Here is a 24106-nt window from a genome sequence, read left to right on the forward strand (position 1 = left end):
AATTTACAGACTAAACGAGTCAATTATGGGTCAATTTGTTAATAAAACAACCTAGACTAAAAATGGTATGTGTTGAACTCTTGGTTGGAAGGGGTTGCCCTTCATAGTCTATTTTTTCTCTTTCAAATTTCTGAAAGCAAGTAATTAAGAGTGTGTTTAGTAGTGTTAGTTGGAGTAGTAATTTTAGAAAAAGAGATACAATTGAATTTGTAAAATTGATTTTTAAATAATCAATTTATGTTTGGTTCCAAACTATTTTAAGTTATTTTCAAATATTTAAAAGGGATCTTTTTAAAAATAAAAAATATTTTTCGAATTTTTCTATTGATAAGAATTTTCATATTTAAAAATGATTTTAAATTATTATATTTGGTTCTAAAAGTGAATTTAGAATTACCCAATTACTCAAAGTTATATTTTCTATTTGAGAAATTATTGTTTAACTAAATAATTATGATAAATATCTATTTTTATTTATTTTATTGTTAAATTCTTATTTGCATGGTTCATATTTTAAGTAAAGTGAATGTTTATAATAGATATTAAAATTTAAAATTTATATATATAATAATTTATTTTATTAACAATCTTTTGTTCCAATAGTTTCACAAATAGCTATCCAATAATATTTTAACAAAAACTGAATTAGATAGTCATTTTGAGACTGGTTCTTGTCAATCACTTAACAAAAATCACATATCAACTAATTCCTTCAAAATCAATTTGAAATGATTTTAGATTTTTCTAAAATTAATTTTAACTCAATTTTAAATTATAGAGACAAAATTTATAATTTAACTTAGAAATTTATTTCTCCAACTTCTGTTACTTGTCTCATTGCAGTCAAAGGTAAAACATGAGGCACAACTCCATTATTAACCATACAGGGACCGAATTTGTATGAAATAAAAAGTGTGGTTTACAAAATTAATTCTTCAAAATAATAAGGCTGAAATACTTTTGAAATTTCAACAAGTTTATATATGTATAGAATTGTTATAAATTTTTGTAAATAAAAAATAAACAAAATAATATTTTAAATATTTTCACCTTTCTAATTCGAAAAATTTGTACGGATGACCCAAAAATTGGGCCCAAAATGTCAAATGACCCATTTTTAAAAAATAATGTCAATTGACCATCTGCTGACATCATCGGCATACCAAATTACGTAAATTGCCCTTATTTCTTCTTCTTCTTACCTTTTCATTGAGAACCTACCAAAACTAAACTATTTTTCATTTAAATTTTTCAAGGCTAACGGCTTCGTATCGCTCATAAACGAAAAAACTATTTCCGGCTTGCAAACGATTCTACTACCACCGAAAAATCGAATTTGATCGGTAAATCTTTCAATATGTGCCTAAAAATGTCTTACACTGATCGATAATGGGGCTTTGTGGGTCGTTCTAGGTTTAGAAATACACTCATATGATTTTTTTGTTTGTTTTTGACGTGTTCTGTGGTTGAAGACGAGTAGAAAGAGTTTATGAGCGAGATAAGTGAGAGTGAAATCGGTAGAGCGACACCGGAGAGAGCGAATGTGAGCGAGATAAGTGAACCTATGGTTTTTTTTTGTTTGTTTTTCTAGTTTTCGATGTGTTATGTGGTTGATGACGAGTAAAAAGAGAGAATGTGAGGGAGATAAGTGAGAGCGACACCGGAGAGAGCGATACTGGAGAGAGCGATACTTGAGAGAGTGATACCAGAGAGAGCGATACCAACGAGAGTGATGCTAGCAAGAGCGAATCCAGCAAAATTTAAACAGAATGTTGTTTTACATTTTTTTTCCTGAAGGAATTTGCTGATTGAATTTTTATTTCATATAGGAGTGATTTAAGATGGCTACACGTTTCAGAATAGCCGAAGCCGACCGATTTCCCGGTCAAGTAACCAACTTGGTCCACATTGCTAATGCAAACAAGATTGTCAAAGAAAAGCTCACGCCAACGCAGTTGGACATGTTCAAGAGAACAGTTTTTGGGCGATTTGTAGACGTTGACATGGTGTTTAACAGCCCAATTGTCCATCACATGTTGCTTAGAAAAGTGAAGAGGAGAAGATCAAACTCAATGTCATTCTCTGTCTATGGGAAGGTTGTCATTTTTTCGAAGATGACTTTTTGTTAATGACTAGTTTGTGGCAATCCCTAACACGAGTTGATCAGAACTAGCAGTCCTCATATGAACTTGCTATTAAGTATTTTGGTAATCGAGTGACGAAAGACACTTTACACCTCCGTCAACTTGAAGAAAAATACAAGGACTTAGAGTTTGAAAATGATGATGCTGCTGTGAAGATCAGCCTAGTTTACTATACTGAGGTCACAATGATGGAGAAAAACAAACAGAAAAATGCAATTTACCTCAAACGTTTCAAGGACGTTCAAAACTTGGAGTACTACAATAGTCTTGATTGGGGTACCATTATTTGGGAGAGGACATTGGATGCCCTAAAGACTGCGTTGAATGATAAGAGCAGTCTATACAAGACGAGGGTCAAAGCAAATAAAAACTACGTTGTGAAGTACTCTTTACGTGGATTTCCACAAGCGTTCCACATTTCATTTGTTTGCGAAATTCTCCTCTGGATGGTATTCTTCTCACTCTCCGTCGCCCGGCTTATGGCACAAACTTTGGAGGAAGAATAATCTTTTCTACGTATCCAGAAGGTCTTTTCCATTCAGATTTGTGGCCAAGTGGATTTATAAGCTCCGCATACGCAGTCATTAGAGAGTCCACTATATAAAATCGACTGCAAAGACTGTGGATGGGTATATTTCTTTCCTTAGCAGCAACAATTGCATGGGAACACGGGATATCAAGCGAGTCGAATTCCTTACACGTGTATTCCTTCGTGTGAAGATTGACAATACCGTCCAATCGATTATCTCGCACGTGTACCTGATAACAACCAATAGGCTCCACCCGATATCGTCTGCCCTTATCGACTTCACTTGCCAATCGGGTTTCACAGTAGTCAGAGTGCGATATCGTTTGAGATACCCAGTAATTCCTCCGTTCATATAACCATTATTGGAGCATTCCTCTAACATGTTCAATCAAGCACACTATGGGCATTAGTCGATACTCTTTAGTTAAGGAATTGAAACACTTTGCACTGTTGGATGTCATGTTATCATATCTTCGTTCTATTTGGTAAACCCGTGCCTACCTTTGAAGACCGATGTCTTCTAAATATTTCGTGACAACACCATCTCTAAAACTGCAGAGTTCGTCCCATTTTGTCTGGAACTCTGTCATGCGAAATGCCCTTGCTGCATCTCTAAATATCCCAATAACCGTGCTATCCTTAAAGTTTGTAACTAGATTCGGTTCTATATGCCATGTGCACAATCCATGAAATATTGTAGGAAAAAATGCACGAATAACATTGCCGATAGATACCATCCGATTAGACACAAACACCAGATTATCGGGTTCTCCGATATTGCATTTCAAGTTTTACATAAACCATTTCCATGATCGATCGGTTTCATCGTCCACTATTGCATATGCTAGTGGGTATAATTGATTGTTCCCGTCCATAGAAACCATAATCAACATGGTGTCTTTGTATTTTCCTTTCAAGTGCGACCCATCAACAATAATACAAGGCCAACAGCTTGCAAAACCTCTAATACAAGGCCCTAATGCCATAAACATATACTTGAAATGCACCTCATCTTCAAATTCGATCTCAAAGACTGTACTCGGATTCTCTATTTTTAGCGCTTTTCCATAAGCATGTAGTATGGAGTATGAGTATTCTGGAGTACCTCTAGTGAGATCATATGCGGCTTCCCTTGCACGCCACGTTTTATCATAACTTATGTTCACGCCATAATCTCTCCTCATATCCTCAACGATATGACAAGGTTTATAAATACGTCCTATGCCCGTGAACTTATCTTTGATGAGTTGACCAACAACCATAGCAGTTGCTTATCTATGGTCGTAATTCAAAATTCCTATGGAACATGTGTGCGAACTGCAATACTTTGTGATCTTGACTTATGTTCACGCCATAATCTCTCCTTATATCCTCAACGATATGACAAGGTTTATAAATACGTCCTATGCCCGTGAACTTATCTTTGATGAGTTGACCAACAACCGTAGCAGTTGCTTGTCTATGGTCGTGATTCAAAATTCCTATGGAACATATGTGCGAACTGCAATACTTTGTGATCTTGAATATATCAGACCCTTCCATTTTGACTGCACAAAAGCTCCACTTACATGTTTCCCCAATGCATTTGATAGTGAACAGAAATTTGGTTGATTTCCTGACCTTAAATTCAAAATTTCTGTTGCTGGACAGAATAAATAATCTCATTTTCAAGTCCTTTTTGCTAAAAAATAGTTGACCAACTTCAACGTCCTCTGTCTCAGATGAAGAGATGCCAGACATAATCAACTCTATCCTATGACTTGAAATAGATGGTGGAACCACTGAAGCTACTGTAGAACGACGCACATCTCCATGATCACGATCCATTTCATTCAATCCTGCTGGTTGCTCATTCACATCCACATCCACTGAAGGACCATAATCCATATAATCAAATGTTGATGGTACAGTGTTAGTAGACAATGAAATATTAGTGTTGGTAGACAATGGAATATCATCCTCTTCCCGACGAAACTGATATGATTCCTCGTTTGTCCACAGCCGTATCATCATAACTCACATTTCCAAACCCCATTCTAACCCTTTCGTCCTATTTAAACTTCAACGTTACAGCTATCTGAAGTCTACTAAGCTCTTCTCGTAAAAGAAGTGAACATCACATCATCCATTATGCATTATGGAGGGGCTTCAAATTCAAGATTATATTTAACTTTCAGGATAAGATCAAATTTTGAAAAACTGACTTTTGTAGCCCTGTAAATGCAAGATTTAAGTTCTTCAAAATTCAATGTAGGGGGCACAACAATTCCTTTCAACTGTCCCTTAATATACGAACTTTCATTCTCATCCTAATCACCTCCAAATCGAATAAATAGACACTTTTCTATCATTCTACAAAATAAGAGAACTTTTGTCATTAAGTTGTACAAGCCATTGAAGTGTACTCTCGATCTCTCTCAAAATCTCGCTCTCTCAATCTCGCTGTCTCTCCAAATATTGCTCTCGCTCTCTTAATCTCGCTCTTGCTCAAAATCTCGCTCTCTCTCATAATCTTGCTCTCTCTTAATCTCGCTCTCTCTCTTACTCTTCCTCCTCTTTCTTACTCTCTCCCAATACAAAATTTCGTAATGCTACCTTTCCAGAAATAATAAAAAATAATTAAACAGACTTAAAATAATTCACCTTTCTGAAAATCTGTTCATTTTTTAGAAAGTCTCGTCTTGGAAATCTCCGTTCAACAAAACACCGTCGAAAACCAGAGAAGTAATCACCTTTAAAATGGAGTTTAGAGTTTAAAGAAATCACCATTGTATTGTGTTTATGTATTATTGATTTGATTTGAGGTTTCCGTCGTAAAAATTGTCAAATTAACAATACCCCGACGAGCAATCACATCAAACTAAGGAATTTCAAACGAGAGCGAGAGCAAGATTTGCCTCGTGAGGCCGGTGTAAGAACAATTTACGTAATTTGATATGACGATGATGTCAACAGAGGGTCAATTAACATTAGTTTTTAAAAATGAGTCATTTGACATTTTGGACCCAACTTTTAGACCATCCGTTCAAATTTCCCTTCTAATTCATCAGCGTAATTCCTATTCTTCAGGCTACAATTTTACGAAATCCCAAAAAAGAAAAGAATGAATAGCGTAGCAAACCTGCCATTGTTCGCAGCCAGCGTAAGTACCAAGCGAACAACGCTGTTCGGCAACAACAAACTACAGCCGATTAGATCCATGAGAGCTGTTGTTCAGAGAGTCGCCTCTGCAAGCGTTGAGGTCTCTTCTCCCTCCCTCCCTCTTTATGCTTTTCTAAATCGCCGGTGTGAGATACTGCATTTCGCAGGTCGATGGCCGCACCGTTTCGGAGATCGGACCGGGTCTCCTCGTGCTTGTCGGCCTTCATGACTCCGACTCCGACGCCGACGCCGAATACATGTAATCTACTCTACCCATCTTTCATTCCCTCTCTTATCTATATTAATTCCATGCTCCATTGAAACTTCTTCTTCTTCTTATAACAAAGCTACTCTTTCTTCTTTCCAAATTTGGTTTCAGATGCCGTAAGGTCCTAAATATGAGGTTGTTCCCAAATGAGAGTACCGCCAGAGCTTGGGACTTAAACGTAATTTAGTTATATAAACATTCCTTAGTTCCTTGTTCTGAAAAACCAAAGCTTTGGGATTTGCTTTACCACTTTCTTTGATATTTGTTGCAGGTAATGCAGAAAAACTACGAGGTTCTATTAGGTAAGTGGAAAGGGTTTGCTTAGAACTTTGTACCTAGAATGTGAATTAGTCTCAATCCACTTATTAAATTATACTCGGTGGATTGCAACCAGTTAGCCAGTTTACACTGTATGGAATGTTGAAGGGGAACAAGCCGGACTTTCATGTGGCAATGCCTCCCCTAAGAGCTAAACCCTTCTATGCTTCTGTGGTTGAGAGGTTCGGTAAATCCTACAACCCAGATCTGATAAAAGGTAATCTATCTCTCCTAGTTTCAAATTCAGTCTCTCTCCCAAATTGGAATGAGTTTACTGAATCTTGTCTTTGTTCCCTTTTCCTGTGGGTAGATGGAGTGTTTGGAGCAATGATGAAGGTAATCTCACTATGCTCAGTTTTGGATTCCAATTAACTTTGATATTTACTAGATTATACAGTTCTGATATTTTGGTCACTGATGTTTGAGAAGGTCAATTTGGTGAACGATGGCCCAGTCACAATGCAGATTGACTCCCAACCGTCTAAGTAAGCAAATCAAGCAACATATAAGCTCCACTGTCTGTAACAGGATGTTCAGCAAAATGGTAATTTGACGGTGATTTCATAACTTTAATTTCAGGAATACAGTTGAACCTCCAGAAGACTCGTGATGGATTTCTATTGGATTCTACAATTTAAGATCTGGCTGCGATTCTTTGTGGGCTTACAAGTTGAAGAGTTGATGGGATGACAGACTCTTTTCATCAAGGTGGAAATGATTATGTCCTCTTGTGCTATCCTACTAATTTCCATCAGCATTGGCCGTGGGGTTGTATGCTAATTTACTCCTTTAACAGTTGACAATATCTATTTCTCAGCCGCCAAGAATCCTTTTGGGGACTTTTAAAAATTTGTTCAGATACCTTTGTTAGTTTTAGACCTATTCAATTCAATCTTCGTGCTGCTTAAACTAGACAAATGTCAGCAAAATTCAGATCAATAACCAGCATGATCTTATGTACAAGTGTCAGCAAAATTCAGATCAATAACCAGCATGATCTTATGTACAAGTTGCAAACAAAGTACATCATTTCTTTTAGAGGGCGGCAGGCTCATGTAAAATAAACTCGTTATGAAGCATGATGCAAATGGTTTAAAATGTATAAATTATTTGTACTTCTGAATGCATACGTTAGATTAAGTAGTACGATGAACACTGGATATTCTAATCAAGTGAAGATACTGGACCAGTGTTATATAATCTACTCAACTTGGTTAAGATTAGTCCCTTTGGGGACATCCAATAAAAATTGGAACGATACAGAGAACTTGGTTAAGATTAACTCTGAAATGGGTAATTTTCTTACCTGTGCATGGCATAACTTAACAATGCGAAATATCTCAAAATATCACTTTTTTCTTCATCTACTCTTGACTTCTGACAAGAGGATGGCTGCTGCTGCTATGGCTAACCCTTCACATGCAGCATATTATGAGATCTCTGAGACTAAACTTCTCAAGAAGTGAGTTCATTCGAACCCTATGACTTTTTGGACATGATTGTTGCAGCTATAAAAATGGCCTCTTTTGCGCATGATGAAATTTCCAACCGCCTGCATTATTACATGATCTTAAGATTTGAAAGGGGAGCCAAGAATTTGAAAATCTACCTCATAAAATGATAGTAACTGAGATGCAACATGCCAAGACGTGAGTTAGAAAAATTAACCTATAACATTACAAACGAACTTGAGATAGCTCGACTTGTTATGGCATACATCCTAGACCAAGAACCTCCCCACTCTGACATATTGGGGGAAAAGAAAAATCCTACATCACCATAACTAAGATGGCAGTGATGCCAGTAGTATTTTTCGAGTTTTCACTCATGTTATAATGCAATTCCACCTTGTCCCTACCAATTCAGTTGTTTGGGGCTTCAGTTTCCAGATTTAACAAGGTTCATGCAGCTCATGGCATGTAAGGTTTCAAAGAGTTGTTTTAGGACTGATTGTAGTCATCGTATATGGGGGTAAAACAAGAACCAAAATCGTCGTTACCAAAGGTCCAAACCCCACAGAAATCAGGTGTTTGTCCAGTATCACAGAAATAAACATGTTGAATCACAACGTAAATATACTCAAATTTGAAGGGTCGTGCATTGGAGAGACACGTTGATAGTGGAATTCCATTTACTTCCAGCGGAAATACCAAAAGATCAGAAGAATGGTTCCCAGATTGGACACAAAATATGCTGACGTAAAATATAAAGCTTGCCCCTGGGAAGGGAAACGTATAAGAATAGGCATATTGGCCATGATACACACACACACACATAAATCTTAAGTTTGACACATCGTACATAAAATGCAGACTGATAATCATATTGATTATTGAGACATAGAGACAATGAAATCCGTAGAAGATAAAAGACTCAAACTTACTCGTCCAATGTCTTGAGGCAATTAAAAACTGATATCAAATTCTTGCAAGTTTCCATGACGGAACCGCCTGCCACTTGTTCTTTGGAATCGGGGAGGTCTTCAACCCTTTGTTTAGCGGAGAGCAACAGAAAAGCCTGAAGAATGATGGACAAACTCAGTAAGGTTCCCGAACTATTTATGGCCTCTACTAACTAATGCAGACAAGCCAATTCACATAACATGAGACAACAATTATTTCAAACCAGAAGGTGCAAGGCAGCAACTATATCACTTGGTACCTTTTTCCCCCTTTTTTAATCATAATGTTGATATGGAAAACATCCGCTGAAAGGGCTATGCTGGGCATCAAGGTTAAAGAGAGCAAATGAAAGCTCACCAAAGGGTAACAACAGCTAAGACAACAAAACCTTTTCATGAAGTATTGATGAAATTTATCTCATCTTACATAGAAAGCACTGACACGACAAGTAGCTGTCAACATTGTAAATAAGAATTCCATGCATGCAGGAAAGTCGACAAAGCAACCATTAGCAGCGTAGCAGTGGGGTCCAAGGACAATTGAGTTTATTATATATGAGATGGGAAGTGAATCACCTGAAAACCATGTGCTAATAAAAGATGAATTGCATGTGCACCAATCTTTTTAGTAATACTTTTAGTACTAGAGCTGTTTGAAATACACTTCAATACTCCAGAGAATGTTGCATCTTCTGCAGGAACATTAGACCACCTAGTACGAACAGAAGGCTGCAAATTGCAAAAACACATTAATAGTTGTGTTGTTTAAAACTGATGTACTCTGTGTGTGTGTGTGTGTTAGATAACGAGCCACAGAACCAGTGGTAATTGATGCGAATATACTTTAAAGAAATAATTTAGGCAAATATAATCAAATACAACTAAAAAAACCCAAGTAGGAACATTATTAAGTAAAATTGACGGTGCTGATCACATATACCTTGGAGATGTATTTCCAGAAAAATTGCACGATTATTTCCAGTTTCCATTTTGGGTCCCTGAAGACCTGCGGAAAGATTGCAAGATCATAATACTATTAACAAGTTGAAGAATTTGAGGCATAGGACTAAAATAATGTGAAAACGCCTTAACAACTTGTATAAAAACGGAAAAGGAAATTCATTAGCAAAAGAAAATAATAATGATGTTATCAGGGGAAGCATTTAGTTATCTTTGCTGCATCGACAAATGAACCTCCAGAATACACAACATATGTATGAAAAAGAATATCATGAAAAGCAAACGAGCTGTATAATGTTTCTCTGCCACTTGCCACTATATGGTCCACTATTACTGATGGATAGATTAAGACGAGAAAAAAGCTCCAAACAAGATAAGAATAAAATATGGTTGAATGCAACCTGAAGAAATGGCGAAAGAATGTTTTTATCATAAGTCATTTCATCTTGAATAATCTCTGCGAGTGGGGTTCTGAAATCTCACCAAAAAATATTTTTAGAGAATAATCCCTGTGCTATTAAGAGAGAGAGAATACACTACAGGAAAAAGAAAATAACGAAACTAGTACCTCACACCATCAGCCCTTGTAGTATGACCTTGCATATCCGCATCCTTTTTAGATGAATCAAGCTCCATGACCTATGCCAGTTCTCCATTCAGAGCAACAATGAAGAAAAATAATACTTGGATGACCAGAATGCCAGAATACCTACCATTACCATAAGTTTAAGGATGGCAACACATGTTATCCTTCCAAAATGAAGAAACGAAGTAGCCAAAGCAGTATCAATAGCTTCAGGTTGTTTCACCGCAGAAGTCTCAGAAAATCGGACAGCATTGTCATATTCAGCAAGAAATTGACCCAACCCACACAGGGTGGTCACACAATCCTTCATCAATCCTTTGTAGTTCATTTTCCTTGAACACTAAAGAAGAGATAGAATTTAAACACGAGCAAATATAGGGGCTTCAAGCATGCAAGTTGCTTGACCAAAAAGAAGCTTCCATTTTAAGTGCAATACAATAAAATAGAGAATTGCCGTGTGAATTATAAGTAATAAGTTCTAAAACAGGAAGAAATATTTGTTGACATCATACCAGAATCATGTTAAGCAAAGATTCCCGTACAAGGATCCAGTTCATGGTTTCTGCGGGTGAATAAACCTCTTAATTACCTAGCATTATACAAGGGCATAACTTATGGATAAAGTAGGTTACCTTTATACATCTGATTTCGAGGCACAAAATCTCCTTCAAGGACACTGACAAGATAATGAAACAATAACATGTTACTCAGGACCTGCAACAAATTTGAGCAAAGTTGGCAACGATACTGGACAAAAGATTAAAGCTGCTAAAATGTCCAACCATCCCCTTCAAGTTATACTATCACTTACGTGGAAAAAACAAAAAATGCATAGAGTTCATATTATAATAATATTACAGGTCCCCTTGTGAATTCACAATTGTGCTTGCACTAACTCTTTTCAAAGACAAAGCAAACATAAATAAGGAGAAAACCTTGGTATCCAATGCTTGGAAATTTTCAACATCAGAGACTTCTGCAAGGCCTTGCAGAAGTAGATGAAAACCCTGCAAACCACAGAAACTTCATTGAAGGCTGAATAATACATCCACGAAAGATGGATTCCAGAAGCACATCAATTCAATACTTCAAAGTTACAGTACAAAGTCAATTAGCTCAATTTAAATTTCTATAAAACAGGAAGAAAACTAGCTGACAAGTACTTAATAGGTTACATCAGAAAACGCGGTGCAGTCTAAAGATCATTCAATCAGGCAGACAGTGATACAGGGTGAGTTTGGAATGTAAAACTGACAACGGGGTCAAGTAGTCCGCCAGTGAGATCATTAGCCGCAGTCCTCTGGCTATCTGAAATGTCAGTGCCTAGAACAAATGGAGTCCAAGCCTATAAAGGAAACACAACCATCAGAGGAAAATGAAAACAAAGTATCACATTTCCACGATTAGAGATTGAAGACACAGAAATGTAATGCTTGCAATACCTCCTGAAGAACAACTAATTCATGGGACATGCTCGATCCATTGGTGTTCTTCATATACACCCTAGGGAATTGCTGTAGTCAAATAAGAGCATCAAACTCAACATACACCCATGCGGAGAGAGAGAGAGAGAGAGTTGGCTATGTAAACCGATATATGAAAAAGGATAGCTCTGAGTACCCTGTCTAACTCGTTCAAAAGCTGGTAACTTGTTGAAATCAGTTCGAGGGACGTCCCGAACCTCAAGATTTTGAAAATTGCTTCACACATTTTGCTTGAACAAAATTCCATGTTGTTACAAGGACAGTTAGTTAGAGAAGATTATTTATTACAATTCCGACGTGTAATTTGAAATGTTCGATCGAGCTTGTATAACTAGAAAGAGAAAGAAGAGGTTTACAACGTCGGTGGCGATTTATTTTCTGGCAAAAGTGAAGCCGCACGAACAGCTTCGAGGAAAGCAATTCCTGATTAAGAACATCTTGATCAATACAGAAAACGGAAACACGTAATGTTGTTCCAACTGATACATTAGGGATTTTGATGAGACGAAGGATTTCTTTTGCATCAATTATTTTCAAATTAATCACACTCGAAACATACTCCACAGAGAGTATTCACGAAAGAGTCCAACTCATCAGAAGAAAATCGGTTGATCTTCTCATAATTCCGAGCAGTTTTTCAAAATATAAATAGTAAATAACAAAAATCAAAACTGAAAATGAAGATCGTACTGTCATCGTCGGCGTCTCGAGTGTGTTTAGTGGCTTCGGATGCGTCGAGAATAGCCAAAGTATTCTCCTCCATCGCCCCTCGAATGCCGCTGCTAGGGTTTTCCATTGTTGTGCGTACCTCCGGTGGAACTTCTACCAAAAACGATAGCGAAGTTCAAAAGCTAATTCAAAGAAGAGGAGAGAGTAGCCAGTGTTGCTTGATTTCCCGCCAAACATTCCAAGTGAAGAATCGAGAAATATATGGTGGCTGTGCAAATGTACGGCGATATTGGAGCCAATTCTCTCTCATCCATTTCATTCAAGGTGAGATGATAGACTCACGAATATAAATACATCTTAAGCAATAAGTCGATAGTATCTAACTAGCTGACATAAGTAAAAGACAGTAAAACAATATTACAAGTCTATAAGGGACAAAGTAGGAGTTCATATATTTGTTGAATTTATATATATATATATATGGAGTTCATATATCTGTGTTTGAGGTGAGAGTTATTTGGTTTGAGTGGAGTGCAGAGTTGAATTCATATATTTGAAGTATTTTTTTGAACTCTAAATAATCTACTTTTATTATTATTTTTTTGTTTTAAAATTTTTTTTATTCAATAATTCTACTTATCTTTGTTTGAATAAAATATGAATTACAATTTTTTTCCTTTTAATTTTTAAAGTTTTTATTTCTTTCTTTTTTTATCAATGAACAACAATTAGCCCATTATATCCAGAGAGAAATCAAAACCTTTAATTCCTAATATTTCTCCATAAATTTCATTATCATCTTCTTTTTTTTCTTCTTCATCCTGTTATTGCTCTATACTTTTATTCTATCACGAATTTTCTTTTAATTAAATCTACCCTATTATCTTAGCAACCAATGGAATGTCACCATATTTCTTCAACAATTTCACTTTCAATTTCCCTAAATTTGGAGGATCATCATAGAACAAATCTTCATTTTTCACTAATCCTAGAAAATGTTTCATGAATTTTTTTAATGATTTTTTTGTTATATGTTACATACTTTTCAACTACACACATATTTTTCGTCTAAATATTCTTAACGCTCAGTTGATATGTGAATTCAATTAAATAAAAAAAATTTATAAATTTTTACTTATAAATATTGTAGTTAATGTAGACAAAATACTATTATTTATATAATCAACAACTCTACAATATACTTTAACAGTCATCAGTCTCATAATAATCGGAAGTGGTTGTCAAAGTTGATTATTGAAAATGAATTTTGTTGAAGTTTGTAGTCAGAGGTGGTTGTTGGTCGCATGAAGATGATATTAGAGTTGGTCGTCAAAGTTTATCATTGGAGGTGGTTTTCAGAACTGAAAGTTGGTTAGGCAAAGATTGTCATTGAACATATTCATCAAAGATAATTTTTGTTGGAGTTTGTAGTCAGAGGTGATTGTCGGAGCCCCAAGTTAGTCGCATGAAATTGGTATTAGAGTTGGTTGTCGAAGTATGTCGTCGGAGGTGGTTGTTGAAGACTCGAGTTGGTTGTTCGAGTTGCTCGCTCAAAGGTGGTTATCAAAGGTAATTTTCGCCGTAGTTTGTAGTCAGAGGTGGTTGTCAGAGCCTATGAAGATGGTTGTCAGAGTTGGTTAGCGGAGTTTGTTGTCAAAGCCTGAAATTGGTCGTCGAAGTTGAGTCACCGAAGGTGGTTGTCGGAGTCCAAAATTGGTTGTTAGAGTTGGACTCGAATGTCATTGGAGCTCAGACTTAGTCGTCAAAGCTGTCATCGAAAGTGGTTGTCAAAGCCGGTTTTCATCGCCACGGTTGTCATCGGAGATGGTTGTCGGAGCCCGAAGTTGGTCGCTGGAGTTTTTATCGGAGGTGGTTGTTGGAAATAAGAGTTAGTTCCCAGAGTGTGACAGTGATCGCTAGGTGGGCCATAAAACATTGGAAGAAAGGAGAGTGAGGATGAGTTGGTGTGAATTGGTAAAATATACTAACTCAACTCCACCGACATTTAAAGTTGGTGGAACAAATAATGAGTTGGTATATTATACTAACTCAACTTAACTCATATTAGTGAAAAAAACACCCCCTAATATCTCTAATATGTCCCCCTCAAGATGGGCTATGAAGATTAAAGATACCCATATTGACTAAGAAATCTTTCAATCGAGAGACAAGCATCATTTTAGTAAACATATCAACAAGTAGGATGTAGATTAAATAGGTTAAAACTTCAAAAAAACCTTTAGTGATTAAATCCCAAAAAAAGTGGCAGTCGATCTCAATGTGTTTAGTTCTCTCATGAAAGGTTGGGTTAGAGGCAATGATATTGCAGTTTGGCTATCAAGTAAACTAAAATCAGAGTTGTGAAAGGAACACGTAAATCATCAAGAAGATGACTAATCCATTTCAACTCACTGGATACAAAAAGAGTGCAATATTTGGCTTCAGCTGAAGAACGAGATACAGTTACCTATTTCTTGGTTTTCCAATATATCAAAGAATCACCAAGAAATATACAAAAACCAGTAACAGATTTTCGTGTATCAGGACAACATCCCCAGTTAGAATCAATGAACGCCTTTAACTGGAAAGTAGATGTTGGACGAATCAATATAACTTGACCAGTTGTACATTTTAAATATCACAACAAATGATGAGTAGCATCAAGGTGGGTTGATCGAGGTTGTGCTACAAACTGGCTTAGCTTATGGACAACAAAAGAAATATCAGGCCTCGAAATCTGAAGATAAAGAAGTCGACCAACTATGTGTTAATAAGGCAAAAGAATCCTCTTCATTTAAAACAATTCCAGAATCAGCAGCCAATTTCAAGTTTTGCAACATTGGTGAGACATACGACTTCATAGCTAGAGCCAACATATACTAATAATGTCATAAATGTGTCTCACTCTTCCTTAAGGATCTCATTACGACTCAGTCTCCAACATTGGTGAGACACCACCACGAGGGCTTCCTCGTTATTCTCTATGACGAGAAACACTGCAGAGTTGTGGGCTGGCACTTAGATGAATTTTGGGAAAGGGAAGAGAAGTATTTTGTGAGAGAATTTTTCATAGAGTGCCAACCATAGAAGCCCTAGGCGTTGGAGGAAGAAGATGGTGACTAATCTATCAAAACATGAAAAAATCCTTTTCACGTACACGGGGGTTGAGAGATTAATGGGGAGGAACTTCCTCCTAATTATTTAAAAAATAAATATTAAATAAATATTATTTTGAATTTTAAATAAAAATATATAATAACTAACTTTTTATATATTAATAAAACTATATGTTATATCATATTTAACATATAAACCTATAGTTTATATTATATCACATATAATATAATCTATAGTTTATTAACCACTCATATAACCTATAGAATTAATATAAATCACATATTAATTTTAATCTTTAGTTTATATATATGAATTATATTCATATATATGTAATATTTGAATCATATTCAAATATTTATTTTTCCCACAAACTATATAAATTTTTGCAAATAGAAAAAATGTCAAACTATTTACAGAAATAGCAAAAAAAAAAAAAAAAATCGATAGATACTGATAGACTTCTATCTACTTCTATCTATTTGTATCATTGATAGAAACCGATAGACTTTTATCAACTCTATCAAATAAGATTAATATTTTGTTATTTTAGGTAAATGGTTTTCCTCATTTTTCTATTTTTGAAAATCCCCTCAAACTTTATATAACGTATCATATACATTATATCAATTATATCCTATATGAATCATATTTAAATATTTATTTCTCTCACTCAAAACTTTATATTATAATGTATCATATACCTTATATTAATTATATCATATATATATATATATATATATATATACACACATACATTACATTAATTATATCTTATATAGTTAATTTCCTTAAATTAATTTGAATAATTCAAATTAATCTAAAATTAATTCGATTCTCATTAATCCTAATTGAGCTAACGAGAGGACCTTATGGAAATGTAGATTGAAGCTCTAATGATACTTGATTAATTAATTAAATTCTTTAATTAAATTAATCAACTTTCATTAACCGTCGGTCACTCCACTAAAGACCGACAGTTGCACTCTTCGCATTATAGATATTGTGTCCATTAGATATAACCAATCAACAGTGTGTTAATCCTTCACAAATTACTTGTAAGTACGGCTAAAGTTACCGTTTTGCCCTTATAGTTATATCTAACTCCTTAAATACCATTGATCCTGTAATGAAGAATTAGTTATAGTCCAACTATAACCAAACCCCTCAGGCTAATGAGAGGGTGAAGCCTTGTTGTTCAAAACCCATAATCAGCTATTAAAGAAGCAATTTCTTTACTTACCCTACCAATAGAGAAGGAGCGAATTCCTTATTGTGTAGCTGCGTTCCCAGCTCCCCAATAAGATAAATCCCTAAAATAGTAGGCATATTAAATCGGTGAAACTAACCACTCTCATCCATGCATATCAAAGGACTGCCCTAATAGGTAGGAGTTCACAACTCACACAGGATTCAGGTTAAGTCTCCTATGGTCATCTTGGTGAAATCTAAGCCTCTTTTAGCAATGGTGTTATAAAGAGAAACGATTCATTTTATGGTTCAATCTTATACAAACTATTTGTATAGGATACCTCCAATCACATATCTCCACATGAATGATCAGGATCAGATCATTTGTAGCACTTTACAACACCTATAACAACTATAAAGCAAACCGTATCCATAGTATTACCAGGATAAGGTACCCAGCCTTATCCAACTACTATAGACCATTTAGGTTATTGCCTAAACATGATCCACTTGTATGTCTCTACATACATGTATAAGTTATAATTATTTGTTTACGGAGGTTTATAAACTATGAGAATACAAGAGATTTAAGATACCAATCCCAACACTTGCAACATTCAACAAGTGTTGGTGCTTCCGTTTAACCGTAGAGTTTGAAGACGTTCAACACAAGAAAATGGTTGAAATGTTCCTTTGGAGGCAAAAAATTTTTCAAAACGTAATTCAAGGGCATTATTTGACCTGAAAGCTTTGATAACCTTGGAGAATTGTGTTTCAACTAATTGAAAAAACTGTGGAATGATGAATAGAACATCTAATTTTTGACGCATAAGGTAAATCCATGTAAAACGCGAACAATCATCAACCAAAATCACTAAATATCGATATCCAGAATAGGTAGGTATCTTAAAAAGGCCCCAAACATCACAATGTATGAGATCAAATATATGCAAGGCAATAGTATTATGTGAAACAAAAGACAAACGACGTTGCTTAACAAGAGGACAAACAACACAACCAGAAAGATATAAAGTGTTCTTTAACAAATTCAAACATTTAGGGGACAAATATCCTAAGCAAGAATGCCAAATATCAGAAGATAATAGCAGGACTAAAAGCAGCAGCAAACATCACATAGCTTTCAGCTACATCCATCAGATATAAGCCATTGAGACATCTAGCCTTGCCAATCCTCTTCAAATTGTTATATCCTGTAGGATACAATTAGTGCCAGAAAAATTGAGAGATATGTCATTATGCTGTAGTAAACAACTCACTGAAATCAGATTATACTGAAACTGAGGGACAAACAACACATCGTGAAGAGATAATGTATCTGATAGTTGCAGATCACCAATGAATTCAACACGCACACGAGAGGCATTTAGAAGAGCAATTGCAATATAAAAAATAGAACACCAATTATGCATCATTTTTCGAGAAAAACATGTGTCGAGAAGCACCAAAGTCTAATATCCAATTATTGTCATGCACAGATGTAGAATGAGAGGTTATAAAACAAATACCTGTAGTATGTGCAACCAAGGGAGCAATAGTGACTAAATCTATTTTAGCAGCATTAGGATGGTTAGAAAGCATCTCCATAAGCTGATTATATTGGGAAGAGTTCAGGCTATTGAAAAAATTTGGTTGAGCAACCGAATTTGTAGCAACAGAAGTACAAACAGCAGGGCCAAGTGTTGATGAACGTGGTGCCGTATTTTCATTATTATTGGAAGAACTTTGAGAACGAGATCTATAACCGAGAGGATAACCGTGTACTTTGTAGCATTTATCAACCGTATGACTTTTATGCCAGAATTGGAGCAAATCGGGCGATTATTACCTTACGACCATTAGTGGAAGAAACAACGGAGTTCTTCCATGAAGCTTCAGCAGCAAGTAAAGCAATAATAATTAGGTAAAATCGAATCTCCTATGGATCTCTGATGTTCTTCCTGAATGATAAGAGAAAATACCTTCGTGATTGAAGGAATAAGATCCATTAACAAAATAATTAAATGAAAGGTTTCAGGCCTTTGCAAGATCCACAGGTCAGAATTCAATCAATTCTTGCCAAATTGTCTTCAGCTTTGTATAATAAGCTTCGACAGTTAATGTACCTTGTCGAATAGTGATATATTCTTTACGCAATTAATAGATCTGAGGTCCATTACTTTGTTTGAAGCAATCTGAAGATTATAAGCTCATACATCAACATTCAAGAAGCTATTTCACATTTCTTTAATCTTTACAGTTAGTTATTGTAACTACTTATATCAGAAATTAGTATAAATACTCATCATCTACAAAATTTTAGATACAACAACTACATAGCTTCAAGAAGAACTTGAAAAATCTGTAAAGAAAAAGAGTCCGTGACTTAGTTTCATTAATAAAACTCTCTCCTTCCCGTAGATGTAAGCTTTAATAGCCGAACCACGTACATCGCTGAGTATCTTTCTTCCTTTTCTTCTCATCGTCTACAAGATAGCTCGATCGTTTATTTGTTCTTCATATAGTCTAGAAGATCGATCGATCGTCTACCTTTTCCTTCAGCAACCGTCTACACGATTGCATGTTCGTTTACCTTTTTCCTTCTGTCATCGTCTACCCGATTGCAAGACTCTTCCATCGTATACTCAAAACAGTCGCACAGATCAAACAAGAAGAAAGCATTAGAGTTAGAAGAAAGTAAAAAGAACACAGAAGGCGAAGAACGAGAAAATCAGTGAGCAAGAGAGAGAAAGAGAAAGAAAATTAATTTGCATTAAACACCCATCAGAAAAAGAAGTCTTTTTCATTTTTCCATCAGACAAAGAGCAGTAGGATCGACCACGTGTAAGGCATCAGCTGGAAAATCGTAGGCTCTTATCAACCAAGTTCTCTGCCAACCAAAAGACTTGGGGCAAAGAACAAGGCTCTTGGTTTGGATCAGCAGAAAAGGGCCTTCTCTTATTTTCATCATTTGGGCTAATTGTTCTTTTTTTTTTTTTTTTTTTTTTTTTCAGAAGCAGGCCTAACAAAGTGGTATCAGAGCAATAGACATTCAAGATCTCAATTCTTGGAGGTTCGAGGTGGAGAAATTCGATGGCAAGGGAGACTTCGGATTGTGGAAGGCTAAGATCAAGGCGATACTCGGCCAGCAGAAAGCCCACAGAGCCTTCCTTGATCCATCAACTCTCCTTGCCACAGTGACAGCCTAAGAAAAAGAGGATTGAGAGCTGGCAGCCTATGGTACTTTAGTTCTTAATCTAAGTGACAGTGTTCTTAGACAAGTTTTAGATCAAGAAACTGCATATAGAATATGGACTAAGCTAGAAGAGTTGTATGCTACTAAAGACCTTCCTAGCAAAATGTATCTTAGGGAGAAGTTCTTCACATTTAAAATGGATTCATCTAAAACACTAATTGATAACTTAGATGAGTTCAAGAAGATAGTTAATGAATTTAAAACTTTAGGAGAAAAACTTGGTGATGAAAACAAGGCCTATGTGCTTCTAAACTCTTTGTCTGAACCGTATAAAGAAATCAAGAATGCTCTAAAGTATGGAAGGGATAGTATAAGCACAAACACCATAATCTTAGCCCTAAGAACTAGAGAGCTTGAGTTAAGATTGATAAAAAGGATAAAGCTAGTGGTGAAGGTCTATTTATAAAAAGAAACTTCAAGTAAAACCACTCTAAAGATAGAAAACCTCATAATCTAGAAGAAAATAAATCAAAACAGAAAATAAAATGTAAGTACTGTAAGAAGAAAGGACATCTAATAAAAGACAATTTTATTTGAAGGAGAAAGAACCAAGAGAAAGAGAAGGATTCAAAAGGCAAACAGCCCGAGGCATCTGTTGTAGAAGGTTCATTCATCTACTCAGATGCCTTAGCCTCAACTTTAGACAAATCTAATCATGTAAACCCTCTAGGAAAACATGATTGGTTTTAGACTCCGGATGCACCTACTATATGACCTCAATGAAACCTTGGTTTAACACCTTTAAGGAAATAGAAGGAGAAATAGTTTATATGGGAAACAACCAAGGCTATAAAATTGAAGACATTGACTATGTTTCCATGAAACTTAAGAATGGAACCATCAAACTTCTTAGGAGAGATATGTTCCACTACTTAAAAGAAATCTAATTTCCTTAGGTATATTATATGCTATAGAGTGTGAATATAGGGGTAAAGGAGGAACTCTTGAGGTGCTAAAGGACTCTAAAGTAATATTAGTTGAGGAAAAGATAAATGACTTATTTGTGGTCAAAGGAGTTGAGATGATGATAGGAGCTTATGTAGCCACCACAAATGAGATCACAGAGGCTGATGTATGTAAGTGCTAAAAGCCTAGAAGTCCTATCTAATCAAGGAATTCTCCTTAAAAGTCTCTCAAAAGATCTAACATTTTGTGAACACTGTATTTTAGGGAAAGCCACAAGGCAAAGTTTTACTAAAGCACAACATACCACAAAAGCTATCCTAGACTACATACACTCTAACCTATGGGGTCTAGCTCCTTCACCTAGCCTAAGTGGCTCAAAGTATTTACTTTCTTTTATTGATGATTTCTCTAGGAAAAGTTGGGTCTACTTCCTTAAAACTAAAGACCAAGTGTTTGATAGGTTTAAGGAATGGAAACTCATGATAGAGAAACAAACTTCTAAAGAAATTAAATACCTAAGAACTGATAATGGACTGAAATTTTGTAGTGAAGAGTTCAATAAATTCTGTAAAGAAACAGGAATTACTAGGCATAGTTAGATTCACTCCTCAACAAAATGGAGTTGCTGAAAGACTAAATAGGATAGTCATAGAAAGAGTTAGATGTCTCCTATTAGATGCAATTCTAAGTGAAAATTACTGGGCAGAGGCTACAAGCTTCATAGTGTACACCTTAAATAGGTGTCCACATTCTTCCCTAAATTTTTTGACTCCTGAAGAAAAATGGACCACACATCCACCAAACCTAGATAACCTAAGGGTATTTAGATGTGTTGGTTATATTCATCAAAATCAGGGGAAATTAAAATCTAGGGCAGTAAAGTGTATGTTTGTAGGGTTTTCTGAGGGAGTAAAAGGATTTAAAATGTGGAACCCTATTGAAAGGAGGTTTATTATAAGCAAATATTTCACTTTCAGAGAAAAAGAAATGTTCATGCAAAAGGAAAGGACATCCTATAAAGTTCCTAACAACCCTAATACCACTAGGATTGAGGTGGAGTCACCTAAAGTTTCTTCCACTAACCAAAACCCTCCTATAGATTTAGAAGAAGAAGAGGATGCTTCAAATAAGACTATTGGAAATACTGAAGTTGTACTTGACCTAAGTCAGTATTCCTTGACTAGGGATAGACAAAGAAGAGTGATAGTTCTTTCAGCTAGGTATACTGAAAATAACTATATGAACCTAGTTCTAAATGCCACAATAGCTCCTCATGACCAAGAACCAGCCACTTTTGAAGAGGCAGTGAGTTGCCCTAATGCTAGGTCTTGGATTCAAGCTATGTATGAAAAGATGGAGTCACTCACTGTCAATAATACCTGGACCCTAGCTCCTCTTCCTAAAGGTAGTAAACCTATAGCTTATAAATGGATATATAAACTAAAGGAAGGTTCTACCAAAGAAGAAAAGCCTAAGTACAAGGCAAGGTTAGTGGCTAAAGGATTTACTCAGAGAGAAGGAATAGAATATACTGAAATCTTTTCACCAGTAGTGAAACAAACCTCTATTAGGCTTCTTTTATCTCTAGTTGCTTAGTATAACCTAGAACTAGATCAACTAGATGTTAAAACTGCCTTCCTACATGGAAACTTAGATGAGGTTACCTATATAGTTCAACCTAAAGGGTTTGAGGAAAAAGGTAAGAAAGACCTATATTGTCTCCTAGATAAGTCAATATATGGTCTAAAATAATCCCCTAGATGCTAGTACAGAACGTTTAATGACTACATAGAGAGTATAGGTTTTCAAAGAAGTTCCTATGATATTTGTTCTTATATTAACTCTACTACCTATAAGGACAAAGTCTACCTATTACTCTATGTTGATGATATGTTACTAGCAAGAAAGTCTAAGGAGGATTTAACTCATGTAAAAGATCTCCTAAAGAGAGAATTTGACATGAAAGACTTGGGCCAGTCTAGAAAGATCATTGGGATAGAAATTCAAAGGGATAGAACATCCTCAACCCTAACCATAAGTCAACAAGCTACTGTGAAAAGGTAATAAATAGATTCAATATGACAAATGCAAAACCAGTCACCATTCTTATTGCTACACACTTTAAACTTTCCTCTGAGAACTCACCAAAAGAGACAGACATAGAACATTTGACTTAAATGCAATCAATTCCATACAATCAAGCAGTAGGGAGTCTAATGTACTTAATGATATCAACTAGACCAGACTTATCATACAGCACTAGTTTAGTCGGTAGATACATGTTTAACCCTGGAAAAAGACATTGGGAAGCAACAAAATGGATTTTAAGATATCTTATTTGGTCTAAACAGTCGAAATTAATATATCAAAGTACTAATGAATCAAATTTAGAGCTATATGAATATGTTGATTCAGATTTTGCAGGTGACCAAGACAAAAGAAGATCTCTAACATGTTATCTATTCTTACTTGGTCCTAATTAATTGTATTGGGAAGCAAATTTACAGTCAATCACAACATTGCCAACCACAGAATCAAAGTACATGGCACTTTCAGAAGCAATAACGAAAGCACTGTGGTTAAAAGGATTGTGGTTAACGAAAGCACTGTGGTTAAAAGCAATCTACTGTGATAACCAAAGTGCCATTCACCTTTCCAAAAACCCTCAGTATCATTCAAGGACCAAACATATAGATATCAAGTATCACTTTGTCAGAGATAGAATAGAGAAAAGAGAAGTCGAGGTGCTAAAAGTCCATACCACCGAGAACGCAACCAACATGCTTACCAAACCTGTGAGTAAACTCAAGCTTGCTAACTGTCTTGGTCAAATCGGGTTTCTGCTTCCTGAAAAAGTATGAAGACATGTTAAATCCAGAAGGAGAAGAGGTTGCATGTGAGCTTAAGGTAGAGATTTGAAGATTATAAGCTCATACACCAACATTCAAGAAGTTGTTTCACATTTATTTAATCTTTACAGTTAGTTGTTATAACTACTTGTATTAGAAATTAGTATAAATACTCTTCATTTAAAAAGTTTTATATACAACAACTACATAGTTTCAAGAAGAACTTGAAAAATCTGTAAAGAAAAAGAGTCTGTGACTTAGCTTCATTAATAAAACTCTCTCCTTCCCATGGA

General features: G+C 35.5%; 3 protein-coding genes across 7 annotated transcripts; 2 read left to right on the forward strand and 1 right to left on the reverse strand.

Moving 5' to 3' along the window:
- The first annotated feature begins 1841 nt into the window (after positions 1-1841).
- LOC120084191 lies at positions 1842-2650 on the forward strand. The gene is made up of 2 exons (XM_039040083.1): positions 1842-2096; positions 2201-2650. The coding sequence occupies exons 1-2, from the start codon at positions 1842-1844 to the stop codon at positions 2648-2650; spliced, it is 705 nt and encodes a 234-aa protein (XP_038896011.1).
- Positions 2651-5726: 3076 nt separating this feature from the next.
- LOC120083070 (D-aminoacyl-tRNA deacylase) lies at positions 5727-7406 on the forward strand. The gene is made up of 8 exons (XM_039038602.1): positions 5727-5914; positions 5982-6073; positions 6194-6260; positions 6354-6384; positions 6477-6617; positions 6711-6736; positions 6830-6885; positions 6980-7406. The coding sequence occupies exons 1-8, from the start codon at positions 5777-5779 to the stop codon at positions 7008-7010; spliced, it is 582 nt and encodes a 193-aa protein (XP_038894530.1). The 5' UTR covers positions 5727-5776; the 3' UTR covers positions 7011-7406.
- Positions 7407-7592: 186 nt separating this feature from the next.
- On the reverse strand, positions 7593-12848 carry LOC120083069 (negative regulator of systemic acquired resistance SNI1). 5 transcript variants are annotated; one of them, XM_039038598.1, is made up of 15 exons: positions 12522-12845; positions 12188-12254; positions 11968-12061; positions 11790-11861; positions 11603-11692; positions 11283-11354; positions 10980-11061; positions 10860-10909; positions 10475-10687; positions 10330-10400; positions 10163-10232; positions 9742-9807; positions 9378-9530; positions 8784-8917; positions 7593-7952 (listed from the first exon to the last, which is right to left on the reverse strand). In XM_039038598.1, exons 1-15 carry the CDS (start codon positions 12625-12627, stop codon positions 7880-7882), a joined length of 1413 nt encoding a protein of 470 aa, XP_038894526.1. In that variant the 5' UTR covers positions 12628-12845; the 3' UTR covers positions 7593-7879. The 5 variants fall into 5 exon arrangements, 3 of the variants coding, with proteins under 3 accessions (XP_038894526.1, XP_038894528.1, XP_038894527.1); XM_039038599.1 differs by lacking the exon at positions 7593-7952 and adding an exon at positions 8376-8618 and having other exon boundaries at positions 12522-12848; XR_005483364.1 differs by lacking the exon at positions 7593-7952 and adding an exon at positions 9062-9121 and having other exon boundaries at positions 8782-8917; positions 9229-9530; positions 12522-12847.
- Between the last annotated feature and the right edge of the window lie 11258 nt (positions 12849-24106).

This window comes from Benincasa hispida, chromosome 8, assembly GCF_009727055.1.
Source record: "Benincasa hispida cultivar B227 chromosome 8, ASM972705v1, whole genome shotgun sequence".
Classification (NCBI taxonomy): Eukaryota; Viridiplantae; Streptophyta; class Magnoliopsida; order Cucurbitales; family Cucurbitaceae; genus Benincasa; species Benincasa hispida.